The sequence below is a fragment of the Microchirus variegatus genome (genome assembly GCF_963457635.1).
Source record: "Microchirus variegatus genome assembly, chromosome: 2".
Classification (NCBI taxonomy): domain Eukaryota; kingdom Metazoa; phylum Chordata; class Actinopteri; order Pleuronectiformes; family Soleidae; genus Microchirus; species Microchirus variegatus.
This window is the reverse complement of record NC_139803.1, coordinates 39,613,644-39,624,052: the sequence shown is the minus strand read 5'-3', so window position 1 is coordinate 39,624,052 and position 10,409 is coordinate 39,613,644. Positions and strand designations below refer to the sequence as shown.

The following is a 10,409-nucleotide window of genomic DNA, read 5'->3' as shown; positions in this document are numbered from 1 at the left end:
TGAGATGTTAAAATAATCTGACAAATATAAGACAGAAAAGGATAAAAAAATATTTAACTTACTTTCTCAATGATTCTCTGCATGTTCTTCACAGTAAATAACTCATTTACATTATCTGACTCATTTTGACCAGTCGTTTATTTACAAAAAGGTTGATTTTTAACAAGCCACTGTCTAGGTTTCACTGTAAAAATAACCACACTAAATTTATTCCCATAACTCCACAGGCCTTAATGCTTGTTTTATTGTGAAAGGACGACAGCTACAGCCATTACACAGTATAACTGTGAAAAGGAAGCAACTTATGGTGTTTTAATGAAAAACAAAAGGCTAAAATCTTACTTCATAAACTCTTTTTATTGAGGTCACACAGACTGAGCAGCCATCTTCTTCGCTCTGCGAGCCGCTCCTGACTTCCTCTTAGCTTTGGTTTTGTTGACGGGACGATGGGACACATCTTTGCCTCCGCTCTTGGCGTTATTAGACCGATTACTAAAGCACAGACACACAGAAACAGGTCAGGGCAAGTCAATAATATATATTTTTTAAGTTTTCTGTGCTCTTCTATAGCCTCACCTGCTCTTATTGTTGTTCTTCTTCTGCGTGACTTTGACTTTAGCAGGACAGGATTTGTGTTTGTGCTGCAGGCTGCCGCAGCTGAAGCAGCCCTGCTTTATCTGACCGCTCTGACCGCACGGGTGATCGGGGAGAGCACAGCGGGCGCACGCCTGACAGTGTTTCCACGCTGTCAGCAAAACAATAGAGAAAATTTGAATGTTTGTTCATCTGTACGTGTAGAAAATGTGTAAAAATGCACAGTACATACATGGTTTGACACATTTCCCACACGTGGAGCAGTGTTTCCATTCACGGCCGTCCTGCAAACGTGAAAAAAGACGACTTTTATAACTTTATTTTGAGTTGGAAATGTAAACATAATGTATATAAAAGTGTGATTATATACCTTGGATGGACAGATGTTGCATTTGGCGCAGTGTTTGTTCAGGGACCACACGAATCTCTGACACACCAAGCAAAATCTACAAGCAGAGACGAGATTCAGAGATTATACGACAACATGCATGAACTTTCTAGTCTGGTCAGCAGTGGAAAAAAAAAATCCCCCAAAAAAATCAACCTGTGTTGGGAAAAACAATATTTGTGGTAATATTTCATAGGATTTCAAAATAAAAGTGTTTGCCTAGCAGCAGAACACAGCGCTCTGTGTTGGACAACACGACATGTGACGTCTCTAGTTAGCTGTAATTTGACATAGAATAGTGATCATTTACGCCTTCAATCCACATTAACCTGACATTTTATTAATTTAGTGTTTACTGACTTTTTTAACAGTAGTTTGGCTCTTTAATCAAGTTTAACTAAACCTTTTTGTTTGAAAATTCGAGCTACGCTTTGGTCTAAATCTTGGAAAACGGCAAACATGCGCGCACACACCCATGTTTACGTCGTATCATTTCCTAATTCAACATCCTCGTATTGTGGGACATTTTCCCGTTTTTCTAATATTTTCTTCTTTTTCAGTATTTTCTTCAGCTGTGAAGTCTGAAATCTGCCGTTATTACGAGTTAGTTTGTTCGTTTTCTTCGTCCCAAGACTTCAACATTCAACATCAGCTGAACAATTACAGTTAACAGCCATGTTTCTTCACATTAAAAGTCTTCTCTGGTCCATTCTCAGGACACAGACATAGTGTCCTGTACCTGTAGCCCTCCTGTTTGGGCAGGACGACGTCTCTGGGACAGACGTTGGTGAAGAGTCGGACGGGCGACTGCTTCCTGCCCGTCTTACCGTGTTTGTACAGAGGATGGTTGTCGTAGTCCACCTGGTGAGAGACATGAGACACAAAGACTGTTTTTACTGTGTGAGTATTACTATTATTATTATTATTATACCACAAAATGTCTTCATTAAAGACTAAATAGACCTGTTTAATCCACTATAGGTTTATTTTTGAGTGTAGATCTGCTGTTACCTGATAGTCCAGCATGGAGAATGAAGGGAGACACTCCAGGATCCGCGGCTCAAAGAAATACGGGAAGATCCACAGTGTGGGCATTTCACTGTCGCTGTTTTCTGCACACACAAAATATGTTAGAACAATGTTTTTTGGGTCCCAGAAACAAGACTTTCTCTTTATACATTATAAATAACCCTCATAAAATGGTGTTTTTTACTCATTTTCCAAATATCTTATGGAACTAATTAGTTTTCTAACTAATTTTACAGTTTTGCTCTTTCGACCGAGTATGAGACGTTTATCGAGGCTTTATCTTTTTCATAGTTATGTGTGACTTGTTCATTTGTGTCGTTTTTTACTTTCTACATTATATTATTTTTATTGTTTGTTCTTAGGTCTAATGTTTTTATATTATTTTATTTGTTTTACAACATTTATCTCTGATGCACAGCACTTTGTTTCAGCTTTTGTTTTTAAAGTGCTTTATAAATAATGTTGGATTGAATTATATCATATATACGTATATATGATTATTACTATAATTATATTTTATAAAAAACAATATTTAAAATTAGTATAATTATATATACAATATGCACAAATTTGCCGTTGTCACGATTTACATTTTTGGGTCATAATTATTGGCCGTCTTTAAAAAGATCCAAAGTAAGAAAAGTGCATTAGAGGAAACACAAGTTGACTTTAATTTCACTTGAAATTATCAAATAAATAGACCTTTAAGTCTTGAGATAAAGTGTTATGTATTTAGTTTCATGCTTTGTCTCATTTTATATCAATTATATGACAATATTTGACCTTCTAATGTCTTTTATGCTTCATAATTTGTTGTTTATTATCGTTTTTTAACCTCCTGTAAGGCCTCAAACTTCACAGTGACACCGACCAGAGCTCTGCAGCTTCCTCCACGTCTGCGACACCAGGCTGAAGCTGTTGGCCAGAGGCTTCACCAGACCGCCGAACGGAGGGTCGGCCACCATCACCGCCTTCTCTCCGTCGGCCTCTGTGAGGAAGGAGCTCAGCACCGCGCTGGACGCCTGAGATGAAACATTTAATAAATAAACATGACACTGGGAGTGGGAAACAAGAGTCTGTGACGGTTTACCTCTCCGCCAAAGAAGTGATGGTTGAACATGTTGTAGTGGCAGAACTCGTCCTGACCGTAGAACTGAGAATATCTGAAATTACAACAACAAGAAATAACCCACATCAAGTCTGAACTTATCAGCTGTGTGTGTGTGTGTGTGCGTGTGTGCGTGCGTGCGTGTTCTTGTACTTGCAGCATACTAGCATACTGAGGACCAGTGAGGGTTTTAAACCAACAAAGTGAGGTAATTTTTACGGAGTGAGGACATTTTGGCCGGTCCTCACTTTGTTTTTATTGAAATCACTTCCTTAGGTTGCTATAACATGCTATACTCAATTTGTCAAAATTTTTAATTTTGGACGACTTTTTCTCAAATTTTGGACCATAATTTTTTTTTCAAATTTTGGACCATATTTTTTTTTTCAAATTTTGGACCAAATTTTTTTTTTTACATTTTGGACCAATTTTTTTTTTTAAATTTTGGACCAAATTTTTTTTTTTACATTTTGGACCAAATTTTTTTTTTCAAATTTTGGACCAAATTTTTTTTTTTACTTTGGACCATATTTTTATTTTCAAATTTTGGACCAAATCTTTTTTTTCAAATTTTGGGTCAAATTTTTTTTTTTCAAATTTTGGACCAAATTTTTTTTTTCAAATTTCGGACCAAATTTTTGGGTAAATGTTTTTTTCAGATTTTGGACGACATAGTATAGAATGACGTTTTTGTCAAATTTTGGACCAAAAATGTTGTGCCAAATTCTGGACCAAAAATGTTGTCAAATTTTGGACCAAAAGTTTTGTGTCAAATTTTTGTTCAAATTTTGGGTCACATTTTTGTTCAAATTTTGGGTCAAATTTTTTTTTACATTTTGGGTCAATTTTTTTTTTCAAATTTTGGAAGACATAGTATAGTATGACGTTTTTGTCAAATTCTTTTTTAAATTTTGGTCGACATAGTATAGTATGACGTTTTTGTAAAATGTAGGACCAAAAATTAAAAAAATAAAATAAAATCGAAAAAGTTTTCCAGCCCTTTTTGCTCTGGGGCTCCACCTGCAGACATTTTATGGTACTGCAACCAGTAGTTATTTGTAGATGTCATTCATGAAGTAGATATTTGTAATTGTGTTGATGTATAAAGTGGAAATGCTGGTCCTCAGTATGCAGCAAGTACAAGAATGTGTGTGTGTGTGTGTGCGCACACGCAAAATGATTAAAACACAAACATCAGATCAGGATCGTGAGGTGTGACCTGCAGGCTGAAGCTTGCACCACAGGACCACGCCCTCCTCGCCCTCCTCACCCTGCACATTCTTCACCGAAAACACAGGAGGTAAAGAAGTCGGAAAAAGCAGATCTCAGGTAAGAATAGATTTATATTCTTAGAAACTACAACTATACTGCATTTAATTATGATAGATAGGTTTTCACAGCGGTTTATTCCACAGTAAACAAACTGACGGAAAAGTCAACTTTACTAAAAACCAGAGGAACTGGTTTCCTCTGTAGACGCAGCTGAAAAAACAACAAAAAAATGTTTTGTTTTTTTGGAAATAAAGTGCAACTTAAAGACATAAAACAACAAAAACCGAGTTGTAAATGCGTTTTTCTTTGCTCAGAAATGGCAGAAAACGAGTCCCTATGTGGCGGCGAAGCACGGTCAGAGCGGAGCGGTCTCGCAGCACCGCCTACGGGCGCCCGCGGCGTACTGCAGGGAGGACTGAGCCTCGCTCCGCTGGAGTCCAGCAGCGACAGAGCGGTGGTTCAGCCGTTTCCACGCTCGCCAAAGCTGCAGAGGAGGAAATCTGCAAAGCCCACGAAGGTAAATAAGAGCGGTGCGAGTGGCGTCACGTGAGTCTGCTCATTTAATGAATGACAGTTTTAGATTTACGAGTAATTAGTTGAGTGGCTCCACTCCCAGATCACGACCGCACAGACTCATAAAAATGTCATTTACTGTTTTTTTTACAGTTGGAGGAAGTGGATCAATGTTTACAGAAGAGTCCTGGAACTCTTTTTCAAACAAAGATTTAACCGCTTGGAACAAAACGCATAAGATAATGAGCATTCAAGAAAATCCATTCCTGGTTTACATAATGTGCTTCTATTTTAATGTATTCTTTTTCCTCTGATGTTGTGGTTTTTAAGTAAATGTGCAAATAACCAAATAACCAATAACATATCAATCACACTTGTGTCCAATCCTAAGAACTGGACTTTATCGTCTATTTTCTTAGAAATAGGAAAATAATTGACAAAACTGACGTCACGCTCTGTTGGAGAAGACGTGAAACAAGCGACTCCTCGCTGAAAATGTTAAATGATAAATCAAGCGATAATTCGACTTATTTTCCCACAGATTTCCATTCAAAGTATTCTTTTTGCGCCCCCTGCTGGCTCTTCTATATAGTCTTCACCTCCAAAAGACTACTTTGTGTCTTAGTTTACGATTGTGGCCCTAAACCCTTATGATAAACTAAATAAAAATAAAATGACGCTTTTATTGTTGTGATGGTGTTTGACTTCCTGTCCCGCTCGTCATCCGGTAAAAGTGGCTTAAACACAGTGTTATACAACATACAATGACTTAGTTATTTTAAATCCACTTTTTACATGCAATAAATTATTTTAGTTTCAAGTTTAAGCATTGTTTTCCCTTGGTCATTGACTTGATAAATTAAGTCATTTGAATTTAATTGGAGCAATGAAAACAAAGTCACGACTGCAAATCCTGCACTTTACCTCTTTTTGAAGCATTATATATTCTTCAATAAGAAGAATATGTTGATGTATAGTTCTAGAACATATATATATGAATGATCACTATTATATCATGTATTACACTGATTCTCACCCCTCTAACTGTAACTGTACAGGAGCAGCTGTCCAGACAGTTAGAGGAGCTACAGACGGAAAGATCCAGGACTGACGCTCACATCCAGTCTCTGAAGAAGCGCAGCAAAGATCTGTCTGTAAGTATGAGTCCAGATCCTGAACATCACGACAACACAAACATGGCAACAACAACACGACCTCCCTCTCTGCAGAGGAGCACGGAGGCGATGAAGCAGCGCGTCCTCGAGCACTTTGAGAACATGCGGGCCGTTCTGAAGCAGGACCAACAGGCCGTCCTGGACTCGCTGGAGCTGGACCTGAGGCGGACGAGAACCAGGCTGGACCAGGTTCTGAAGACCTGGAAGCAGCACCAGGACCTGGTCAACAAGAACGTCTGCAGCATCCAGAGAACGCTGAGCAAGAGCTCGACCGCAGAGGAAGACGACGACGAGGTCGGAGGAGTTTTTTTGCTTAATTTAACAAAAAAATCTGCTTTGTTCTATTTCTCCAGAATAACTTTAAATATCTGGCCGTTATTTACAATTTACTGCATATTAAAATAGTGTATTAATACTGTATTTAGCTGCTGTTTTTGTTGTGTCCCCTCTCAAGGGTCACTCTGAGCATCTGAGGTAAAAACAAAAAATCATTGTCACATACAAAGTTTTCAGCTCCTACACTGTAAACTTTGTCTTTTATCGTCTCGTTCTTGTCGCTCCTTCAGTCATAAGAAACCTGATGCCTCCGAAAATGAAATCCGTCTGAACGACGAAAGATTCGAGAGGCTCCTGAAAACGTTGTTCTCCGTCTCTAAAAACCTGAAAGCTCAGCTGCAGAGGAAGACTCTCCTGTTAGGTACTGAAACTATTATTATTCTCCATTTATTCTTTACAGCTGAGATTTTCAATGGTTGATGATAGTTAGCATTGACAATTTAACCATTATCTTTGAAAATTCAATATTCTGAAGTTGGATTCCACTGTATTGAACATTTATTATTGCAAAATGTATCAGTGGGTATCCATAGATTTAGATTGAATTAGATTAGACATGATAATATTAAATTCTAATAGGTTTAGTTGTATTAGGTTACATTAGATTGGGTTATATTAAGTTTTATTCGATTATATGAGGTTACATTGGGTTAGACTGTATTAGATTAGGTCATATTTGGCAAGATTATATTAGATTCTATCAAATTAGATCATTTTAGACGACTTTATTCATCCCACATGAGGGAAATTCACACAAAAAGAGTCATAGGCTATAAAAGATGTAAAATAACGCCCATAATATAAATCATGAGTAAAGTGATTAAATAAATGGACGGATTCTGTCTCTAATTCACAGATTCGTCCCCTGTGGTGATTGACAGGCAGACGTGCCACAGTCAGATCGCGGTGACCTCAGAGGGGCGGGGCATGTCCTTCGCAGGCTCCGCCTCGTCCGCTCCCGATCGCCCTCTGCAGTTTGACAAAGTCTGCTGCGCTCTGGCTTCGTCGCCGATCACGGCGGGTCAGAGTTACTGGGAGGTGGACGTGCGCTGCTGCTCCGCCTGGGCGGTGGGCGTGGCCTACACTAGCCTGCAGAGGAAGGGCAAGGACAAGGGCGCCAAGCTGGGCCGCAACAGGAACTCGTGGTGCGTGGAGCTCCGCGACCGCGCTCTGTCCGCTTGGCACAACGACCGGCACGTGTCGTGCCACGGCGTCAGGCAGGCGCCGCCGGCAAAGGTGGGCGTGTGGGTGGATTACGACAAGGGCCAGGTGACGTTCTACGACGCCGACGCCGCGGTCGCGCTGCAGAGGTTCTCGGCGGCAGTGACGCCGGTGTTCGACAGAGCTCACCACCAGTTCACCGAGCTCCTGTATCCCGCCGTACGCTTCCTGAAGCCGCCACAGAACCAGAACCAGACGTGGCCGAACCACATGGAGCTCTGTCACCTCATTGCTCTGTGATGACGACGCTCGATTCGTGTGCAGCAATTACTCAATTAATAGATTCATAAATTAATCGGTTTGAGTGTTTTTAAGTAAGTGTTTTTGTTCTTTTAGCGCAGCCCTGATAAGAAACTAACCTGAAGTCGATGTCCAGCAGCAGACTCTTCATTGGCTCGTGCTTCTGCTCCAGGTTTCGCAGTTTGATTAACTCCTGGAGTCTGAAATAAACACAAACATTAACAACCAAAGTGACTTTTAAATGTGTTTTTTTTTAAAGCACTCACACATCCCACACTTGTTAGCTTCACAATAAATAAATAGATTAGTGCTGGGTGCGTTAATGGCGTCAACGTTAACGCACGGCGCTTACATGACGACTGACCGTAAAAAGACAGGCATGACGTCATATTTACGTGCCGCGACACCGGAATCAAGGTACGGTTTACAAGTTAGCTGCGTTAGCTCCTTTAGCACGCCTACAGTAAAAAACGGGAGCGGTCTTTATTTGTTTATTAGAGGAAAAGAGCAGCGCTACAAATAACCGTTAACGCACGTTAGCGCACGATGCGCTTCCATGACGACTGACTGGAAAACAACGCGTTACGTCATGTTTACGTGACTCCCGCTTGTTAAAATGAGACTCTAAAGTAACGGTAAACTTTAAAAACAGAGGCACACATACGCAGTACACAGGTATTTGTAGCGCTGCTCTTTTCTTTTAATTAACAGACCGCTCCAGTTCAACTGTAGGCGTGCTAACTGGCGCTATAGGAGCTAACGGAGCTAACTGGTAATCGGGATTCTTGTGCCACGGCATGTCAACATGACGTCACGCTCGTCTTTTTACAGTCAGTAGTTATGGTAACGTGTCGTGCGTTATAAATAAATGTAAACACTCGTGTCCCTCACCTGGGTGCTCCCACACACAAGACCTTCCTGTAGCCCAGAGCGGCTAAGGTGTCGAGCAGGAAGTGTGCGCTGCGGTCAGTGAACAGATACTGGGCGTTGCTCTTCTTGTTGTCCAGAGGTCGCAGCAGCACGCTGGGACGCCTCAGCTGCGCCGCCGTGACGACGACGCGCTTGTGAGGGGAGTGAGCGTCGCGTTCTCCCGGCAGGACCAGAGCCTGGCAGTCCTGACAGAAGATCTTCTCGTCAGGAGAGAGGGAGAGAAACTTCCTGAACCTGTGGGGACAAAAATCAGGGAATTTTAAAACCAAAGACCTGAAACTACAGGCAGGCAACCATATAGGTTATCAACATCTTTGTCATAATCAAGATTATTATGCCGTGATAAACTGTGGACACGCTTTTTTTTGTTATTAAACCGTGCTAAAAATCTGAAAATGAGAGTTCTGTGCATGGTAGTGTTGACATCATAATGATGGGAATGATAAGTATTCAAGACTTAACATATCAAGTTTTGACACATTTAAACTCACATTAAGAGATTATTACTTCCTTATAGACAATATTTGAGATTATTGTTCACATTGACTTGACTTTACAGTCGTTTAAAACTTGTAATGTCAATAAAAGTGTGTTCAAATGAAGCAGGTTAGTGGACAACCTACATATTCTGAACAACCGTAAATATCACAGTAAATACAAGTGGTTAGAGGTTAATAAAGACTACAGTATTTGACCTCTGACCTGTTGCAGTTCTCCTGATGGCTGATCCCAGGCCTGCGGGACTGGTTCTCTGCCTCTCTGGCCAACAGCCTGGCCTCTGACACCTTCACAGAAACAGCAGTTTATATGAATTACATTTAAAGAAGATCACTAGTCTGGTATCACGGTGATAAGAAGAACCTTACCTTGTCGTCTTCCCACTGGAAAAAGCTGCAGTCTTTCCTGTCTCTGCAGGCTGAGCAGGCGTAAAACCTGCGGCCTTTCTCTCCTCCTCTGGCCACTTTCTCAAATAACAAGGTAGGACCTGGACAAAAAAAACACACTGACATTACTATACAGGTTATAAAAGGTATATAAAAGGTGTTGTATTTCCTTAAAATACTCAAATATACAATACCAGATACATGCCGAATTTACCAAAACACCACGTTGCTCCATACATTATTGAAAGCAACATAATTCAAGGCGCGGTCATATATTAAAAGCCAAGTAAACCTATAATATTTAGGAATTCCTAATGAGACCTGGTGTTGTTTTTACTTAGACTTACCGTGTGGGCAACATGGCGCCGTTTTACCCTCTGGCAGAAGAATAACTTCTATCCCAAATGTGTCCTCGTTTATGTCCGTCGTGTCCATGTCTTTAATGTTTCTTACAGTTGGTGACATTTTACTTTTTAAAAAAAACCCGTTTAAAGACCAGCGTGAGTGGAAGCCATGCTGCTCTGAGTCGCACACTGATGACGTAATCGATGTTACGTCGCACCGAAAAGCCCCGGCCACACCCCCACCTTTTTTCATTGGGTATCAACAATAAGCCCCGCCCCCAATAAATACCCGTATTCACGCTTCCTACTTCCTGATTGGCTGGCCTATTGGGCGGCAACGTTCGACTTCCGTACTGGGACTTCCGCATTGCGGCT

General features: G+C 40.6%; 2 protein-coding genes across 2 annotated transcripts; one reads left to right on the top strand and one right to left on the bottom strand.

The window, feature by feature from the left end:
- Nucleotides 1-365: 365 nt before the first annotated feature.
- zcchc4 (zinc finger, CCHC domain containing 4) lies at nt 366-10,208 on the bottom strand (the record flags this gene model as incomplete). The annotated part of the gene is made up of 13 exons (XM_083909865.1): nt 10,038-10,208; nt 9,673-9,791; nt 9,509-9,591; nt 8,768-9,040; nt 7,996-8,076; nt 3,102-3,174; nt 2,883-3,033; nt 1,994-2,094; nt 1,722-1,843; nt 965-1,040; nt 827-878; nt 577-745; nt 366-492 (listed from the first exon to the last, which is right to left on the bottom strand). The coding sequence occupies exons 1-13, from the start codon at nt 10,153-10,155 to the stop codon at nt 366-368; spliced, it is 1,545 nt and encodes a 514-aa protein (XP_083765991.1). The 5' UTR covers nt 10,156-10,208.
- Nucleotides 4,319-7,985, top strand: LOC310944164 (putative E3 ubiquitin-protein ligase TRIML1). The gene is made up of 7 exons (XM_083909866.1): nt 4,319-4,448; nt 4,706-4,908; nt 5,963-6,058; nt 6,134-6,373; nt 6,534-6,553; nt 6,646-6,776; nt 7,272-7,985. Exons 2-7 carry the CDS (start codon nt 4,708-4,710, stop codon nt 7,874-7,876), a joined length of 1,293 nt encoding a protein of 430 aa, XP_083765992.1. The 5' UTR covers nt 4,319-4,448; nt 4,706-4,707; the 3' UTR covers nt 7,877-7,985.
- Nucleotides 10,209-10,409: the final 201 nt, after the last annotated feature.